Genomic DNA, 20,446 nt, shown 5'->3' on the forward strand with positions numbered 1-20,446 from the left:
AGTCTGCATATATATAGGTGATTTTGGCTTACTTATCCATAGTATACTGTAAATAATACTGGGGTCAGAAATATATTGCACAGTATGTTTAGATTTTAAAGATAGAGCAGTTCATTAACATTTCTGTAAATAACCCAATTTTATTGCCATGTTTTGGTAAACATTCAAACTTTTTTATTAAGCTTTCAAACTTTTTAAGTTTTAGTTTTAATTTTTGTCAGTATTATACATGTACATGATTTAGAGTCAAATAGTTTTATAAAGCTTGTCATAAAAACAATCTGTCTTTTCTTGCTTCTAGTTACAGCCATTTGAGCTCTTTTACCTGATTTTTAATTTCTTATCTCTAACTAGTTTAGCTTGTTACATATTGATTTTTTCATTTCTAGGCATTAACTATTGAATTCTTATTATGGAAGAAGAGACTATCACCCCCTCCCATACCATATATATATACACACACACATCCCATCCTGCCTGCTTCTCAGTATAGCAGTTAATACTATATAAACACTGTTGACAGTTGAGCCAAGTATATGTACTGTAATTTTATTTTTCCTTTCCTGAACAACTTTATGTGTTTCTGGAAATTTTTTGTTTTATTTTCTGTGTAGTCAATACTTTTTTTAATCCCCAAACATTCCCTCAGTTAACCTTCAAATACATTCAGATTCTCTCACTTTATCTTCTTAATCTTGTTGTGTAGCTGTTATTTTTGGAATCTACCTTCACCTTCATTCTGGGGATTCCCTTTGCATGGTTTTTGGTTGGATTTCTTCTTTTCTTGGGTCTCACATCCTGTCTCTTGGTTTACTCCCTTATTTGGGGCATACTGTCTAAAAGCTAACTAAAAACAGTAAGTGGAATGTTAATATTTTGAGACCTCATGTGTCTAGAAATATATTCTACCTTCATACTTGCTTGATGTTATGTCAGTGTATCAAGTTCTAGGCTGTAAATTTTCCCACAGAATTTTAATTTTAATTTATATGGATGAGGTGTTCTACTTGTTATTGAGAAGTCCAGATGCCTTTCTGATTTCTGATACTTTGTATGAAACTTGTTTTTTCCTCTGGACAATTTTAAGTTCTCTTTTTTCTGAGATTTCATAATTGCATCTTTGGTTGTGGGTCTATTTTCATCCACTGAGTTGGTGGTCTCTCAGTCTAAAAAAGGCATTTTGGGGACTTCCCTGGTGGTGCAGTGGTTAAGACTCTGCACTCCCAATGCAGGGGGCCCGGGTTCCATCCCAGGTCAGGGAAGTAGATCCCACATGCATGCTAAAGCTAAGAAAGAAAGAGAGAGGGAGAGAGGGAGGGAGAGAGGGGGAGGGAGGGGGAGGGAAGGAGGGAGGGGGAGGGAGGGAGGGAGTGGGGAGGGAGGGAGGGAGGGGGGGAGGGAGGGAGGGAGGAAGGAAGGACTTGAGAAGAATTTTAAAAAAAATAAATAAATAAGGCATTTTCAATTCTGGGAAAATTTCCTGGTTTATTTCCTTGATAAAGTATTTTCTTGATAAAATATTTCCTTGTTTTTCTGTTATACATTTCTGGAATTCTTATTACTTGGATACTGGGCCTCCTGGACAGATCCTTGATATTTTTCTCTTACATCTCTTTCTTTGTTTTTTATGCTTTGCGTTCCGAGAGATTACTTCAGTTTTATATTCTATTCTTTCTATTATGGTTTTCATTTCTGCTACCATTTAAAAAAATTTCAAGGGTCTTCTTTTCTTTTTTATATATAGTATTCCTTTCTCATTTCATGAAGCAATATTTTTTTCCTATCACTGAGTATATTAATTTTAGGGGGGCATTTTTATTCTTTGCCATTGTTTATCCTTTTAGTTGCTTTTTTCTGTCTATTTTGATGTCTTGTTTCACATTAGAGGCTTCCCTCAAGACCTGGTAACCCTTTTGCTTTCTGCTTTTATTTACAAGTAGGACAACTGAAAAGTGAATTGGAACTCTGTGCATGTGTGTGGTGGGCATGTCAACTGTGGGATTTGCTGAAGGGTGATATGGCTAGGCTGTTACCTTGAAGAACCCCTAGGATAAAGTACTTTCTAGGTCTTTATGTGGTGTGGTCAGATTTGCTAAAAAAAAAAAGCACAATTGGTCTTCGCTTGGAGATTATTATCCCGACTGCAAGGTTCTGGGGATCCTGCTGGGGGAAAAGGCTAGGGGTCTCAACATTGATTTTTTTAAACTCATCTAATCACCCAGTGTTAAATATGGTACATCTGCCCGCAACTGTGCCTGTGACTGTATCTGCCAAGGCAGACACCCTCTCTGTTTTGCCCTCTTCATAGAATAAACCTTTAGCTTCTAGTCTTTTCTTAGGATGGGAGGTAGTACAGAAGCCTACTGTGTAGATTGCAGAGGGGGTCTGGGTGTGTAACTCCTTAAACAGACTGTGGAAGTCTTGTTCCATCTTCACTCCTACTTCCAGAGTATCCTACTTGTACTGATTCCTGAATCTTTTATGGGATCTGTTGTATAAATTGGGTTGCTTCCAAGTTTAGGGTTAAGTTTCCTTAGATATGTGTGGGTTTTTAAAAATTAATTTATTAATTAATTTATTTATTTTTGGCTGCATTGGGTCTTCGTTGCTGTGCGCAGGCTTTCTCTAGTTGCAGAGATTGGGGGATACTCTTCATTGCACTGCGTAGGCTTCTCATTGCTGTGGCTTCTCTTGTTGTGGAAGACAGGCTCTAGGCTTGCGGGCTTCAGTAGTTGTGGCACACAGGCTTAGTTGCTCCACGGCATGTGGGATCTTCCCGGTCCAGGGCTCGAACCCGTGTCCCCTGCATTGGCAGGCGGATTCTTAACCACTGCGCCACCAGGGAAATCCTTCCTTAGGTTTGTTAATTCAGTTATTTATTCATCTACTTTCTAATTCCTAAAATTGTTGTTTTCTTCTCTTTTATTCTCTTTATCCTTATGGGATTGATTTTTTTAAAAATTCACTTTATTATCACTTTGAGTAGGGAGTGGAAGCTAATGTGTGTTTTCAGTCCACCGTCTTTAACCATCACTCTTCAGAATAGTCTTCTTATAGGTACTGATCCATTTTATTGCCATGTTCTGTTAAGCATCCACAGTTTTGTGGTGTCTCTAAGAGAAAGGAAATTATATCACTGTGTTAAACTACTTAATGTTTTTTGAGTTCTTTGTTACTGCGATGTATTAGCACGTAGTGAGTCTAAGAGTCCTTTTCCACCAAACAGAGTTCAATAACTCTAATTTTTACAAAAGTACAGATTAATGTAAATTTGAGCTGCAAGGAGCTTTTATTTATTGTTTATTATCAGTCCTCACTGGTACTCCAGATTATTCAGATTATGCTTCTAGAGTGTGCTTTAGCAAATCTCATTTAAACTTTAATTCCTTTGACCTGAATTATTCATTGGTTAAAATTTATCTCCAAATCAGGAATTATCTCTGTTTTATTAAAAAAAGAAAAAAAAGCAACAAACAAAAACCAGTTAGCTGCATTTGAAATTAGATTTATAGGAGAAAAATGATTTATAACTTTTGTATTCATGTTTCTAATATATTCCTCCAGTTCCAGTAATAAAAGAAATGGCTTTTCCTGTTTTCCGGGACACTTTATCAGTTTTTATAGGCATTAACATGGGCTTCTTCTTTTCTTAAAACTATTAATTTAATGCATTGACTTTCTTATAAATGCCGTGGTTGTATAAATATGAACAAAGCTTTCTATTAGAGTTACTATTTAATAGAAAAAGAATAAACCGTAGAATACAAACTGTAGATGTTTTTAATTGACTAAAAGACCTGTACTTATCATCCTAACATCTGTGTGTTTTTATCCAAAAGAATACATCTAAAGGATAAGAAAATAAATGTGGAGCTCTTAGAAGATTTCAGGAGAAAACGAATGTTCTCATGGTAGCCTGAGAGAAGGGAGACAGACTAGGGCAGGAGTTCTTTTTCTGGGTTTATGAGCAGGTTTTAGCACTTCCCTGAATTCCTGTATGCAAAATATTATGTCTCTAGAGAGAAGGTTCATAATGTCTTTCAGATTATCAGAGGCTCAAAATAGATTAAGAACTAGAGGTAAAAAGGTCAGTAAAGAAAAAATTGTATACATTTTTAAGAACATTACAGGAGGTATTTCCATCTTATGTACTTAGCTACAACTATGCATGTATAGTATGTACTATGCTTCTGTATCTATTATGACTGGGCCTATTTGTATAAGCTCAGAATATAAATTTAGCAAATGTTGTCAAAATATTTGCTTTTACTTTACCGTTTTTGACCTGGAGTCCTTTATCAGTTTAGCTCAACAAACTTTTGTTGAGGATGTGTTCTGACCTAGGCCTTCTGCTAGGTTCTGGAGATGCAGTGATGGCTTGAAACAGTCCTTGCCTTTGAGAATCTCATGGCGCATTGTAAAATAGAGACACATTTTAGTGTTCTGTATGAACATGGAGAAGGCATCCTTAACATAGCTTAGGATATCAGTGAAGCTTCCTGAGGAAAAATGACCCTTGAATTAATTCTCTACGGATGACTGGTAAAAAAAAAGAAAGTTCAGTTAAAAGTGTATGAGATAAGGATGAGTAGGCTCCATCTGATTTTAACTTTGTCTTTTTTTTCCTAGTCAGGCTGGCTTTATTGTAAGAGTTTAATTTCAAAGCATTTAGACCAGTAAAACTGCTGTGTCACTGAGTTGATACCTATTGTGTTACTGCTTCATATTTGCAGGCAAATGATGGACTATAGGAGTTGTAGGTGAATCTTTGCTCTACTGTTAACTTGAGGTCTGTACCTGATGTAAAGATGGTTCCATTACTGCCAAGACTGCAGACTTGATCTTTTGTTGCGCTGTTTATGATGAGCTGTGGTTTTGAAATAGATGCCAGGGAAATTCTCCACTTTTACTTTGGTGGAAAAAAAAAATCCTGTTACTACAAGGAAGTGCTTATTAGTTTTTAAAGTAAAGTTAAATTGCTCTAAACTATGGGAGGAAACCGCAACCTATTTATTTATTACAAATAACTAAATAAAATGAAAAATAAGAGCTACCACCTCCCTCCCCCTCCCCTCCCCCAATGGGAGGAGTAGGCTTGCTTTGACTGAGATGTCTTGCTTTGATTGACCTATTTATTTATTTAACTTTTTTTTTTTTTTTTGCGTTCCACACAAATTTTATTCACACAATCCATGTGAGATTTCTGAACCTGTGCCAAAAGAGGCAAGATAAGGCCTTTTCTCTCAGGCCTGTTACTGAAATGTAAATTAACACAAATGCAAGTCAAACTTACTCATTGTTGACAAATAGCTCTTAGTCCCTATTTTAGTATAATCATCACATGGGGGAAGAAAAAAACTTCCTAAGATGCTCAGCCTCAAAGGGCAGTCAGTGGGTGTCAGCATCCCCCTCAGAGGTGCTGTGCCACCCTGGAAAGAATGCCTTCGGGCTTCTTCCCATCCCCCAAGGCAGCATCAAATCCTTCCTGTCGCCTCCTTTTGGCCAAAGCAGCCAAAGATTTAAAAGTCTTTGGTTTGTAGATGGCTAGATCTGCAAGTACTTTCCTGTTGAGCTCCACCTGGCACTTAATCAAGTTGAGGATGAATGCTGGGTACTTGAGGCCGTGTTCCTGGGAAGCAGCTGTAACTCGACTGATCCAGAGCGTCCACAGGTTCCTCTTCTTCAGCCTGCGGGCTCGGGTGCGCGGCACGAACGCTCGCGTCACAGCCCTGACGGCCAGCCGGCAGCACCGATTCTTCCTCCCCCGGAAGTGCCGCTCGTGCTTCAGCACCTCCTGGACCCTCCAATAGCGGTCGGTGATGCGGTTCCGCAGCCAGAGCTGCGCCGTGAGGAAGACCATGGCGCCAGCAACCCGCGCCTCCGCCACCCCTCCCCAGCGATTCCGGGTCAGCTAACTTTTTATTTTATATTGGAGTATAGCCGATTAACAATGTTGTGATAGTTTCAGGTGCACAGCAAAGGGACTCCGCCATACATATGCATGTATCCATTCTCCCCCAAACTCTCCTCCCATCCAGGCTACCATATAACATTGAGCAGAGTTCCCTGTGCTATACAGTAGGTCCTTGTTGGTTATCCATTTTAAATATAGTAGTGTGTACATGTCGATCCCAAACTTCCTGACTATCCCTTCCCCTTATCTTTTCCCCCTGGTAACCATAAGTTCATTCTCTAAGTCTGTGAGTCTGTTTCTGTTTTGTAAATAGGTTCATTTGTATCATTTCTTTTTAGATTCCACATCATACAGTATTTGTCTTTTTCTGTCTGACTTACTTCACTCAGTATGACAGTCTCTTGGTCCATCCATGTTGCTGCAAATGACATTATTTCATTCTTTTTAAGGGCTGAGTAATATTCCATTGTATATATATATACCACATCTTTATACATTCCTCTGTTGAAGGACATTTAGGTTGCTTCCATATCTTGGCTATTGTAAACAGTGCTGCAATGAACATTGGGGTGCATGTATCCTTTCGGGCCATGCTTTTCTCTGGATATATGCCCAGGAGTGGGATTGCAGGGTCATATGGTAGCTCTATTTTTAGCTTTTTAAGGAACTTCCATACTGTTCTCCATAGTGGCTGTACCAATTTACATTCCCACCAACAGTGTATAAGGGTTCCCTTCTCTCCGTACCCTCTCCAGCATTTATTCTGTGTGGATTTTTTGATAATAGCCATTTTGACTGGTGTGAGGTGATATCTCATTGTAGTTTTGATTTGCATTTCTCTGATAATCAGCGATGTTTAACATCTTTTCATGTGCCTCTTGGCCATCTGTATGTCTTCTTTGGAGAAATGTCTATTTAGGTCTTCTGCCCATTATTTGATTGGGTTGTTTGTTTTGATGGTATTAAGCCTCATGAGCTGTTTGTAAATTTTGGAGACTAATCCCTTGTTGGTCACATCATTTGCAAATATTTTCTCCCAATCTGTGGGGTGTCTTTTCATTTTGTTTATGATTTCCTTTGCTGTGCAAAAGCTTTTGAGTTTAATTAGGTCCCATTTGTTTATTTTTGTTTTTATTTCCATTATTCTGGGAGATGGATCTAAAAAGATATTGCTGTGATTTATGTCAGAGAGTGTATTGCCTATGTTTTCCTCTAGGAGTTAAAGGGCCTAAGGTTGAAAATGAAATTTTGGTGTCAGGGTTAGGAAATCTCCCCAATCCATCTGTTACTTCTTTTGCTGTAGTTTAAAATCTTTTAGATTTGTTGCACCAAATAAAGATGATTGGTCAATCCCTTTCTTTAATACTGAGAACAATTGCTCCTTGCAATAAGAACAAGATTTTTCTCTCCTTTCAGTATCATTATTTAAGATCATAAACATTTATTAGTAAACCTGTTATGTCCCAGGTTCTTTGTTAGATTCTCGGGATTCAAGGATGACCAAGACATGATCCATATTCTTGAGTAACTCACAGTCTAGTGAGAGAGAGAAAGAAAAATGAAAACGAGTAAGCATGAGGAGGTACTGTTTTAATCTGACCCTTTATGGATTAGTAGAAGTATGGCAGGGAGATTGCTATGGTCTGAATGTGTCCGCCCAGATTCATAAGTTGAAATCTTAATGTGCAATGGGATGGTCTTAGGAGGTGAGGCCTCTGAGAGGTGATTAAGTCTTCAGAGTTCCACCCTCATTACTGGGGTTAGTGCCCTTAGGAAAAAGATAGAGAGCTCCCTAATCCCTTCCACCATATGAGGAGGTAGTGAGAAGTGGCCAGTCAGAAACCCGGAAGAGGGCCTGACAATGCTGACACCCTGATCTTGGACTTCTGGCCACCAAAACTGTGAGAAATAAATTTTTGTTGTTTATAAGCCACCCAGTCTGTGGCATTTTGTTATAGTAGACTGAATGGACTAATACAGGGATAAAGTGATGATTATCTATATGTGTGTGTATGTGTATACGTATAAATGCATATACATATAGTCCTTCATTCATTGAGCATTTTTAAGCTGTCATTTCCTATACTGCGCATTTGCTGTGTGAGAGCTACCTTAAAACTAAGCTGCTTTAGGGGCTTCCCTGGTGGTCCAGTGGTAAAGGATCCGCCTTCCAATGCAGGGGACACGGGTTCGATCCCTGGTCGGGGAACTAAGATCCCACATGCCATGGAGCAACGAAGCCCACGCGCCATAACTACTGAGCTCCCGCACCACAACTAGAGAGCCTTCATGCTGCGAAGTACAGAGCCCATGTGCTTTGGAGCCCACGCTCCACAACTGCAGAGCCCATGCACCCTGGAGCCTGCGTGTCACAACTAGAGAGAGAAAACCCGCACGCCACAACTAGACAGAAGCCTGGCACTGCAACAAAGAACCCGCATGCTGCAATGAAAGATCCCGCATGCCTCAACGAAGACCTCGCATGCCGCAGCTAAGACCTGACACAGCCAAAAAAATAATAAAATAAATAAATGTTAAAAAAAGAATGTAAAAACTTATTTTAAAAAATTAAGCTGCTTTAAATGTATTCATTCATTTAATTGTCATAATGGTCCTGCAAAATTGGTGATGTCATGTCCAGTGTTTAGTTGTAGCTTGGAGAAGTTATATGATTTATCTAAGATTTCACAGCTAGTAAATTATGAAGACAGGATCTGAAACTGGGTCTTTACTCCAAATCCTTTGCCCTTTCCTAGTCTGTATCCCAGATACCACATTGAGCAGTGTAGTTACAAAAATGAAGAGGCCACAGCCTCCTATTCAAAAGAGGTATCTGAAAGAGAACAAACACATAGATGTGTTACAGGTGTTTTAAGCTACAAGGAGACAGAAGAGAGGATGGAGAGGTTTTCATGGAAGGTTAGGAAAAGTTTTTATAAAAGAAGTGATGTTCAAGCTCCCTGGGTGTTTCTTGGTTGAAATATCAGTATATTTGGAATTACTGCCAACTCAGTTGCAGGTTGATGCTCATTCTGAGCTCTGCATATGCAAGTTTTGGTTTCTTCCTTCTAACAGTCCAGCGCATTGTAGAGGATTCAGAAAATGCAGTTACTGCTGTTGCATGGAAATCACCTAGATATTCAACTATGGGCACTTCCTAAAATCTCCTGTGGTTTTAGTACCTATTTACTGAATAATGAATTCAGTTCTGGGCAAAGGAAATTGCAGTCTGTATACAACTTAGAAGCTCAGAGTGTGATTGGAGATGAGTGATTAAACTTTAGTGTCTTCATCTATAGCTAAAATTATGCCTCACATAACTTCACAGATGTAGAAACTAATTGGCCTTTGCTTGTGAAGTGCTTTTTATTTTCTAAGGATTAGATTATAAAATTTTATGGGGTATTAAATAAATAGCGAATTGACCAACCCTCTACCTGTTCTTGCATGAAGTCATGGAGTTACACTTTATACAATTGAAGTGTTAGGAATATGCTGAAAATTGAGAGGTAACGCAGTTAGCAGTTTAATATACTTGTGCAGTGATCCCTAATGTGTGTTAAGGAGCAAGATGTTAACATGTGGAAGAAAAGTTTCCATGACTAAAGATGTTTGGGAAGCCCTGAGCTAAACCATAAGCAATTTTCTTTACTATAGGACTTCTCATAGCTTATAAAATACTTGTTTTAATAATATACTAGTGCATCTTTTGGCACTGTGCTAACCACTGAGAATGCCAAGAGTATTAGTTACCTTCAATCTTATTTTTCCTCTGAACTTGAGACGTGTAGGTACAATTGCCTGCCTAACTTAACCATTTGGATGTCTAATAGGTATCTCAATTTGTGCAAAATCCATCTTCCCAGACCTATCTCAACAAATGGCTCATTTTCTACCTGCTTGATACTAAAAACCTAGGAGTCTTTCTTGATGGTCTTTTCTTCACCACTCTCCACAAATTCTGAAATCCAAAGTGAGTCCTGTTGGTTCTACCTACAAATATTGGAATCTGGCTTCATCTTTCTGTCCCTGTTTGTCCAAGCGATCATTCTTTCATTCTTTCTTCTTTGTAGTTTCGTAACTGGCTTCTCTGTTTCTACTTTTGCCCTCCTCCCAGTCCATTCTCTACATGGCAACTAGAATGATCTTTTTTAGACCATTAAATTGTCATGTTATACTTCCATTTTTTTTAATCTGCAAAGTCTTCACATTTATACTTAAAATGATAATCTAAATTCCATACTTTGTTCTCTAAAGTCTTAGCTAGTGTGGTTCTACAAGACTCTGATTTCTTATACCACTGTTGCCATCATTCATGCTGCCTTCATCACCATTACCTTCTTAACCCCTCTTCCTTGAAAAAGTCACTTTTGTGCTAGTTTATCCTATAAGTGTGGAATGCTCTTCCTTCTTCCCCAGATTGTTCCATGGCTGATTCCTTCTTCTTGTCTTTCTGGCCTTAGGGAGGCCTTCTCTAACTATCTAACCTAATATAGTGCCTTGTCACATTACATTATTTGTCACATCATTCTGTTATTTTCATCATAGCACTTACCACTACCCAGTAGTGTTTTGTTGGTTTTACTTTTTCTTCTACCTCCTCTCCCCACCATGAAAGTAGAGATTCTCTTGTTCAGTGCTGTGTCCCAGGGCTTAGAACAGTGCTACTTAGAATATAGTAGGTGGTCAGAATATGCTAGTTGGATGAAGGAATGCAAGAGTGAATAAATGGATGAAAGAAACTGACTTATTGAACTGGTGAGGAATGTTATTGGGAGGCTCCTTTTTTTTTAATAGTAAAAGTTTTTCTTTAAACATTTTAAAAAGTTGAGCTGTTATTCACATACTATAAAATTCTTCCTTAAAAGTATACAGTCCAGGACTTCTCTGGTGGTCCAGTGGTTAAGACTCTGCACTTCCACTACAGGGGGCACAGGTTCAATCCCTGGTTGGGGAGCTAAGATCCCACATGCTGCGTGTTGCAGCCAAAAAAAAAAGTATACAATTCAGTGGATTTAGTATATTCACAAAGTTGTGCAACCATCACAACTAATTCCAGAATATTTTTATCACACCCAACAGAAACCTTTGTATCATTAGTAGTCATTCTCCATTTCTTCTTCTCCAGCCCTTGGCAACCACTAGTCTCCTTTCTGTCTCAATGGATTTGTCTATTCTGGACATTTCATATGAATGGAATCATAAAAAATGTGATACTTCATATTTTGTGTCTGAATTTTTTTTTCAGCATAATAATATTGTCAAGATTCACCCATGTTATAACATGTTATCAGTACTTAATTCTTTTTTTATGGATGAATAATATTCCATTGTATGAATATACCATATTTTATTTATCTATGCATCAGTTGATGGACTTCTGGGCTGCTCACACTTTTTGGCTCTTATGAATAATGGTGCTGTGTACATTAATATACAAGTTTTTGTGGACATAAATTTCAGTTTTCTTGGTAATATACCTAATCATCTCTCCTCCCCTCCCCTGACCCCCTGGCAAGCACTGATTATTTTACTGTTTCTAAAGCTTTTCCAGAGTGCCTTGTATTTGGAATCATACACTATGTAGCCTTTTCAGTCTGACTTTCTTCACTTAACAATATTCAATTAAGGCTTCTTCATGGTTTTGTTTTTTATTTTTTTGTGGCTTCATAGCTTGTCTCTTTTTAATCTCTGATCATAATATTCCATTTTATGGATGTACCACAGTTTATTGATTCACCTATTGAAAGGCATCTTGGTTGCTTCCCACTTCTGCGACTATGATCGAAGTTGCTATAAACACTCACAGGCAGGTTTTTGGGTGGACATAGGTTTTCAGCTCAATTGGGTAAATACCTGAGTGGGTTTGCTAGGTTGTATGGAAAGATTCTGTTTAGCTTTGTAGCAAATTGCCAAACTGTCTTCCAAAGTGGCTGTGCCATTTTGCATTCCTACCGACAATGAATGTTGCTCTGCATCCTCATCAGCTTCTGGTATTGTCAGTTTTTTGGCTTGTAACCACTTTAATAGGTGTGTAATGGTATCTCGTTTAAGTTTGCAATTCCCTGATGACAAATGATGTTGACTGTCTTTTCATATGTTTATTTGCCATCTGTTTATCTTTAGTGATGGGGTTTGTTCATATCTTTTGCCCATTTCTTCCTTGGGTTGTTTTCTTATTGTTGAATTTTAAGAACTTTTTGTATGTTTTGGATACAAGTGCTTTATCAGATATATGGTTTGCAAAGATTTTCTCCTAGTCTGTGTGCCTTACAGTGTCTTTCACAGAAGAGAATTTTTAATTTTAGTAAATTGCCTACAGAGGAACCTGCTCGTCCTGAAAGCACTGAGCTTTAGCCTAATGTTAAATACCTGCTGCCACTTGCCTACTGCTCAGAAAAAGGTCAGCAGAGGAGGGTATTGGGATTCACTTGCTCAGAGACTCTGAATCACAGTCCTATATAATTCCTGAAGAGTCTCTTACAGTCCTTTCACTTTCCTGTAGTCCAGATTCTGAGCTTCAAGCACAGTGGGAACCACTCTTACGTTCACTAAGAAGGTAAGTCTTCTACTGGGCATGTTCATTGAGTCTTCTACTGGGCACGTTCTAGGCTAGGTTTTTTTCAGACTTTCACTGTCACTGTATCTCATCAACTTTTTAATCTTACCAGATTTCCTCAATTTCTGATCTTCTCTTAGCCTTCTTTCTTGCTTTCCAGAAATATTGAGAGTTTCTTTTTTTTTTTTTTACTCTCGTAACATTAACAATAACAGCAACAGCACCACTAGTGATTAGTGATTTTAAAAGGATGTAAGGTAGAAATGTATTTATAGATATGTCTGTTCAGATTGCTGACTTTCTGAATCAAGATTGTATTTTTGGTACTCATAGCTTTTAGCCTTTAGCCTTTGACTTTATTATGTCTAGAACCCATTCTACTTGATTTTGACAGTTTCTAACATTTTTTGCTGGTGCATATGTGTGTTTCTGAAAGTATAGATGTGTTTGGCAACCTTTTAGGGGAAATTACTCTCTCGTGAAACTGTATTTTTCCTTAATGGCAGTAGTAAATATTCATATAAATTAGAAGAGGTGTGAAGAGAGGAAATGGAATGAGATACTTTGAAGATTGTTTTTAAAAATGTACCTTCTAATGACACTCTCAGTACAAATTAGCCTTGTGTTGTTTCATAAGTGACTTGATTAAACTTTGGTGATAGAGGAAGAAAATAGAAATAATTGGATAGAAAATAAAGGTAAGCATCATGTAGTGTTGGCTAGTGGATAAAAGAATGGGCTTTAAATATTTAAATCCTAGATTTAAATTCTGGCTCCTACTTTACCAATATTATAAGCTTGAGCAAATTATTTAAGTACTTTAAGTCTCAGTTTTGTTACCCATAAAATAAAGTATAGCATGTACATCATAGAGTTATGAAGATTAAATGGGATATTGCATGTAAAATACTTAAGAGTACAAGGCCTGCAGTAAATATTAGTTAATATTAATCATCATCATTACTATCCTAGTGTAGGAGTTCTCAGCCTGAAGTTGACTGGAACTATCAATTAACAAGTATTTATCAAGTATCTGATCTCTAGTATTGGATTTAGACCTATAGAAGGAGCTACTGTTGTGAATATCAGGTTGGTACCTAGAGGTGGAACAAAGTGAGCTAATATTAGAGGAGTTCTTACCACAGGGTTCAATAGTAAGGTAGATGTTATTATTCCAAGCTGAGGTTTAGTAATGTTAAGTAACTTGAAGATAATGGACTGTTTTTGAGTCCCACTTCTGCCATTTAATTTAGCTAGGTGGTCAGAGTAAGTCACTTAACTTTGAAGGTATGGAGTTATTGACACAAATAAGGTGATGTTAATTTACTTCTAATTTTGAATATATGGACATGTTCTTCAGTGTCAAAATATACACATCTGTATTCTTCTAACCCTTACCAGTGCCCCTGTTTTGAGTTCTCTGTACATCTGCCCCCCCAATTCCTTCAGCCTTACGATTCTGCAGTCCAACTTAGAAAATATCAATTTTGTTGATAGTTGGATTGAACAATAAAGGGTTAAAATTGAGGGTAATGATGAGTGTGACTGTGTTGAGATAGTAAGAAATGGTTTATGAGAATAAATGTAGGTGTCACAGTGTGGACTAATCTATTTAGGGACTCAAAGAGGAAATAAATGATGCTTTTGAAATTTACAAAAGGTGATCAAATTGGATGACTAATTATAAGGGATATGTGTTCAGAGTTTTCCCTTTAGACTCAGTTATTTACCTGTCAAGCCATCCTGTCTTGCTCTAGAAATTGATTGTCCTTCAAATATGAGTAAGAGGACTAGAATAAACAAACCTGACTCCTGGATGTTTATTTGGAAAGAAAAGACCTCAGGGTAATGCTGTGAATTGTCAGTCACATTTACATTCTAATCAGAAAGCTCTAAACTCTCACACAGTTATGATGCCCTGTTGGGAGCTGTACAAGAGAAACTAGCAATTGAATCCCTGTGCTCGAAGACCAAAAAAGTATATAGCTACTCTCATACGTTGTTAATGGGTTTTAAAAGGGTACAACTTATTTTTGGGGAGAAAATAGACCTTATATAAAAATTTAAAATGTATGTGCTCTTTAGCACAGCAATTTTATCTCTACGAATTTATCTTTCATAATATGAGGGTACTTACTGCAGCATTGTTTTTTTGTTTTGTTTTGTTTTTTATAGTTTAAAACGCTCTTGGAATCTTAGTGTTTTGTTTTTCTTTTAAACTTATTTATTTATTTTTGGCTGCGCTGGGTCTTAGCTGCAGCACACAAGATCTTAATTGCGGCACGCATGTGGGATCTAGTTCCCCCACCAGGGATTGAACCTGGGCCCCGTGCATTGGGAGTGTGGAGTTTTACCCACTGGACCATGAGGGAAGTCCCTGTGGCATTGTTTGAAGTAACAAATAACTGGAAACAACCTAAACGTTTATCAGTAGGTGATTGAAAATATTATATACCTATATAAGGAAATATTATTTGGTCTTTAAAAAGAATAAAGTAGATATACTTCTACCTTAATACACAACAATATTCTGGATATATTAAGTGAAAAACATTATTTAGTATACTATAGTGTGCAAGAACTGTATAAAACAGGCACAGTCATTCTTATGCTTGTATAGACATAGACTCTCTGGAAGGATACACAAGATATTTCTTCTGAGATTCTTCTGATACAGAAATTTCTTCTGAGGGGATGGGGTGGGTGGGAGGGCTACATACTTTCTGTTATTGAAAATGTTTTTGAATATTTGCATCAAATGTCTTAACCTGTCATGTGAGATATATTTGCATTTGGCCACATACATTGTTACCTTAAGAACTTGCACTCATTGATGAGGATTTTTGTGTACATGCTTTGGTACTTGTACTTTTGAACTTGAGGACTCTCTTAATCTTTTGACATGGGAATAAGGAGCAGTATTGAACCACCACCCCTTCCAGGGTAGGGTGCATCCTGGTTGAAGTTTCAGGTAGTTGAAGAAAAACTGAATATAGTTTTAAAAAAGAACATTTAAAAAATCAGAATACTGAAATGCTTAATTATTCTGCCTGAATAAAGCAGAAGGGTCAGAAAGAAGGGGAATTTGATGGAGGACTTGAAAGCATTTTGGAAGTATGAATGTACATGGAAATGAGGAACCGAGGAGGGAGTCCTCAGGGAACTAAAAACATTTTATAAACATTATCTCATCTCTAAATTATACCCTTTTGTAAAAAGTTATTTTCCAGACTTTCAAAAAACAAAGTAAAGAAATTGAAGCCCAGATGATAATTTGTGGTCTCCTAAGTAACATAAGGAGAAAATAGCAAAATGAGGACTAGCGCCTTGTTTTCTTGATTTCCCGCCCAGCCCCATGATTATTCTGAGATCACCTGAACCGTGACATGGGAATAGCACCAAAAACCATTTTAAAAATTCTGTTTGGAACTTGATGTGTAAGAGCATTTGTTTCCAAAGTAAGGTTATATTTTCCTCAGTCTTAGGAGACAAGGATGGGAATAGGGGTTGAATACAGCTTTGTACATTGCACTACCATTTCTTTTTTTTACTATGAGTCATTCTGGTTCAGAAAAAGGAAGGATACTAACATTTGCACAGCATTTTACAGCTTTAGAAACTTTTTTCACCTTTATTATTTTCTCATTTTGCAGCTCTTTATGATACAGGTAGTGGTAATGTTTTGTTACTGTTCCTAGGTTTTCACTATTAAAGAAAAAATAGGCTCGAGAAAGTTGGGTAATTTGCTTGACACAGCTGATAAGTGTCAAAACTGGCCTTTACAAAATCAAACTCAGATTTTTTTTTTTCTTTCTACCCAAGTATTAGGTCTTTGAGGTATATTTGTTTAGCTTTGTGGAAGACCAATTCTGGGTGGGTCATCAATCAAGAAAACATTTGGAAACCTAAAACTTGAAGGGACAGTGGTTGAATAAATAGGTGGTTTAGGGGAGCAGAGGAGGCTCTGACCCTCCTGCATGCAAGCACAGCTGATGTCCTTGTTGTTCTCAGGTACTCTGCCAGCCCTTTTCAGAGCAGCTTGTCACCTCAGTTGCTGCACCAGTCTCAGCAGTGGGCTAATTAAAGCGAATGTACTTAACACTAGGCCTGAAGACATGCACCAGATTGATGTTAGGAGAGCTATTTTTGTAGTTAATCATACATAAATTAGTAAAATGACTTTTTGTAAAAAATATTGGTGAAGTTTATTTCTCACACTAAATTTTGGTAAAGGATGAGAAGGAGCAGGAAAATGAAATAAGCTTCCAGCTTGATAAGCATAATGACCTTTTCTACGTTTTCACATTTTAGAGATGCTGGGAGAGAATTCGGCATTTAATACATTATCTGATTAAACTGAAGAAGAGTTTCCACACTCTAGTGTGGGTCCAGACCCTGTGTCTAATATTGACTTTGGGGTTTACTCTGAGTGCAGTGGAAAGCCACTGAATGGCTTTAAGCAGAGGAGTAACATCATCCGATTAGTGTTTGTAAAGAGATCCTGGGCTGCTGAGTAGAGATATCTGGCAGGGAGAGGGACCAAGGTTAGAGTTGAGGAGCATCACTTTACTCTAAATAAACACCTGAGAGACTTACATGTAAATGAGAATACCATCATCTTAAAGTGAAAAATACCTGTCATTTGAATTGGATATTTGGGTTGACTAGTAAGTAGATTCTTAGTTTCTCTCAGGATTCTCAATATTTTTTGAAAACTCCTCAGGTGATTATAAAATGCAGCCAGGGTTAAGAACTACTGCTTTATCTTGGGGAAAAAAGGAGAGATCTTGGGGCTAAGCTTGGGAGAAGGGTGTTAAAAGTGAAAAGCTTTGGAGAGCTTGGAAAGTATAACTATCGTTTATCTGTTTTCTTTGGAATTTAATTTTCAAATTCGTATGTTCAAATGTCTGAATGCTAACGGTAGTATGAATTTAGTAACATTAAACTTTAGATAATTCCTACTTATCCAGCCTCTTCTAATTCATTCTTTCCCTATCTGTTGCTTTTCATAAGAAGAGCAGGGGAGTATTGAGAATGGATGACTAGAATATAATACAATTTGATAAGAATTTGCCAGCATTGGGGCTTCCCTGGTGGCGCAGTGGTTAAGAATCTGCCTACCAATGCAGGGCACACGGGTTCAAGCCCTGGTCCAGGAAGATCCCACATGCCGTGGGGCAACTAAGCCCGTGAGCCACAACTAGTGAGCCCGTGCGCCTAGAGCCCACGCTCTGCGGCAAGAGAAGCCACTTCAATGAGAAGCCCACACACCGCAACGAAGAGTAGACCCCGCTCTCTGCATCTAGAGAAAGCCCGCACACAGCAACGAAGACCCAACGAAGCCATAAATGAATGAATGAATGAATGAGTGAATAAATAAATAAATTTATATATAAAAAAAGGGGCTATCCGTTTGAACATCTCTTTAAAGAAAAAAAAGAATTTGCCAGCATTAACAGAAGAATCCGTCTCTTAAAAACTCTTAAAACCATTTCTAAGATGAGTTTCCATTGATTCATTTAAAAAATATATTTCTTTGTGTATACATACACACATTTAGAAATTTGAGCAACCATATTAATGTCTAGCTACTTATCTGCATACCTGGGATTCTGGATTAAGATTGCTGTTGCTTCCTATAATTGGATAGAAGCACATGTAGCTTTTCTTTCTTGCTCTAGGATTTTTGTGCTTCATTGATATAAAATTATATCTTTATGTTTTTATACAAAGGAAACAAATTATTTGTATTAGGATGAGAGACTTAGAGTAGGGGTAAAAAGGAATACAATGACTGAAGATTATCACAGAAGTACTTTTTTTTGTTTGTTTTAAATATTTATTTATTTATTTATTTGGCTTCACCGGGTCTTAGTTGTGGCACACAGGATCTTCGCTGTGGCGTGTGGGATCTTCATTGCGGCCCTTGGGATCTTTAGTTGTGGCACGCGGGCTCTTAGTTGCGGCACGCGGGATCTAGTTCCCTGACCAGGGATCAAACCCAGGCCCCCACATTGGGAGCACAGAGTCTTAACCACTGGACCACCAGAGAAGTCCCCAGTACTTTTTTGTTTTTATAGATTACTGAATCAGTAATTTATTGTTAGATTAGTGAGTTGGATTAGTTATAGCTAAAAATTCTTTTTCTCCTTTGGAGTTACAGTAGGGAATATAGAGAAGGTTTGTAGGAGTTTTGGGTAATCAAACACAGTAGTTACAACAGTGATGTTGCCGGGATTTAATGTAGCTGATACAATTTAGGGTTGTTTATTTGTGGACTTTTAGGATCACTGCTGTTATTTTATGCAGTAATATAGTATAGTAGACCCTATTGAAAGTCATGCCTTAAACACTGATGTGCCTTTTTCTTCTTTTCTATTCATAGTGGTAGTCGCTCCTCTAAAACGTTTAAACCAAAGAAGAACATACCAGAGGGTTCTCACCAGTATGAGCTCTTAAAGCATGCAGAGGCCACACTGGGCAGTGGAAACCTCCGGATGGCTGTCATGCTTCCTGAGGGGGAAGATCTAAATGAGTGGGTTGCAGTGAACAGTAAGTAGCCTTTCTGTTTCTCAGTAGACTGTAAATTAGGTTAGTAGCCTCACTGTAGGTGAGTGTTGGGGTGCTCTCTATTCTAGGATTTAGTTAGCAACCTAATACCACAAGATAGTGGTACCTCAATTTACTTTAACCTTTATGGTATTTTATTTCTGAATATGGAATTACATGAAATTCTTATCTCCTGTTACCATGTAATACAAAGCATAGATTTACCATCTTCATTGGAAAAAATGATAATGATAGCAGCAATTAATGTTTATGGAACACTGTGACACTCTGCTATTCTTTCTACATGAATTATTTTTATTTATTTATTTTATTGAAGTTTATTTGATTTATGGTATTAGTTTCAGATGTATAACATAGTGATTCAATATTTTTAGATTATACTCCATTTAAAGTTATTACAAGGGGGCTTGAGAGTCCTCTTGAGAGTCCGCCTGCCGATGCAGGGGACATGGGTTCGTGCCCCGGTCCGGGAAGATCCCACATGCCGCGGAGCGGTTGGGCCCGTGAGCCATGGCCGCTGAGCCTGCGCGTCTGGAGCCTGTGCTCCACAACGGGAGAGGCCACAACAGTGAGAGGCCCCCGTACTGCAAAAAAAATAACAAAATAAAGTTATTACAATATAATGGCTATATTTCCCTGTGTTGTACCTTTGTGGCTTATTTATTTGATACTTGCTGATTTGTACCTCTTAATCCCCTACCTCTGTCTTGCTCCTCCTCCATTCTCTCTCCCCACTGGTAACTACTTGTTTGTTCTCTATATCTGTGAGTCTATTTCTGTTTTGTTATATTCATTCATTTTATTTTTTAGATCCCACATGTAAATGATATCATATAGTATTTGTCTTTCTGTGTTTGACTTAAGCATTAATACCTTCCAGGTCCATCCATGTAGTTGCAAATGGTAAAATTTCATTCTTTTTTATGGCTGAGTAATATTCCAGTGTGTGTGTGTGTGTTTGTGTGTGTGTGTGAGATAAAGAAGATGTGTTTATATATATGTATATATACATACACACACACACACACCCCATTATCCATTTATCTGTTTATGGACGCTTAGGTTGCTTCCATATCTTGGCTATTAGCCTCCATATGCTGCTATGAACATTGGGGTACATGTATCTTTTCAAATTATTGTTTTTATTTTCTTCTACATGGATTATTTTATTTCATCTTTACAACCTCATGATGTAGGTACTATTATTATCCCAGTATATAGATAAGAAAGCTGAGACAGAAAGATTGTAGTAATGTGCTTAGGTTATACAGCTATTGAATGCTAGAGCCTGGGCTCAAATATAGAGCTCTAAAATTTCAGAGACTGCGCTTTAACCCCTATGCTAAATTGCCTCTTTCAGTAGCATACTTAGTTATTTGTCTAAACTACGCTTTAAAAAGAAA

At 37.6% G+C, this 20,446-nt stretch overlaps 2 protein-coding genes across 2 annotated transcripts in view; one reads left to right on the forward strand and one right to left on the reverse strand.

Moving 5' to 3' along the window:
• MOB1B (MOB kinase activator 1B) overlaps positions 1 to 20,446 on the forward strand; it is a 59,874-nt gene that overhangs the window by 17,867 nt on the left and 21,561 nt on the right. The window contains exon 2 of the mRNA XM_082838388.1: positions 18,859 to 19,025. Coding sequence (XP_082694514.1) covers positions 18,859 to 19,025 — 167 coding nt within the window. The remainder of the gene's footprint in view (positions 1 to 18,858; positions 19,026 to 20,446) is intronic.
• Positions 5,411 to 5,860, reverse strand: LOC309961261 (large ribosomal subunit protein bL20m-like; the record flags this gene model as incomplete). The annotated part of the gene is made up of 1 exon (XM_082838338.1): positions 5,411 to 5,860. The coding sequence occupies one exon, from the start codon at positions 5,858 to 5,860 to the stop codon at positions 5,411 to 5,413; it is 450 nt and encodes a 149-aa protein (XP_082694464.1).

The sequence above is a fragment of the Leucopleurus acutus genome, assembly GCF_964270905.1.
Source record: "Leucopleurus acutus genome assembly, chromosome: 4".
In the NCBI taxonomy this organism is placed as follows: Eukaryota; Metazoa; Chordata; class Mammalia; order Artiodactyla; family Delphinidae; genus Leucopleurus; species Leucopleurus acutus.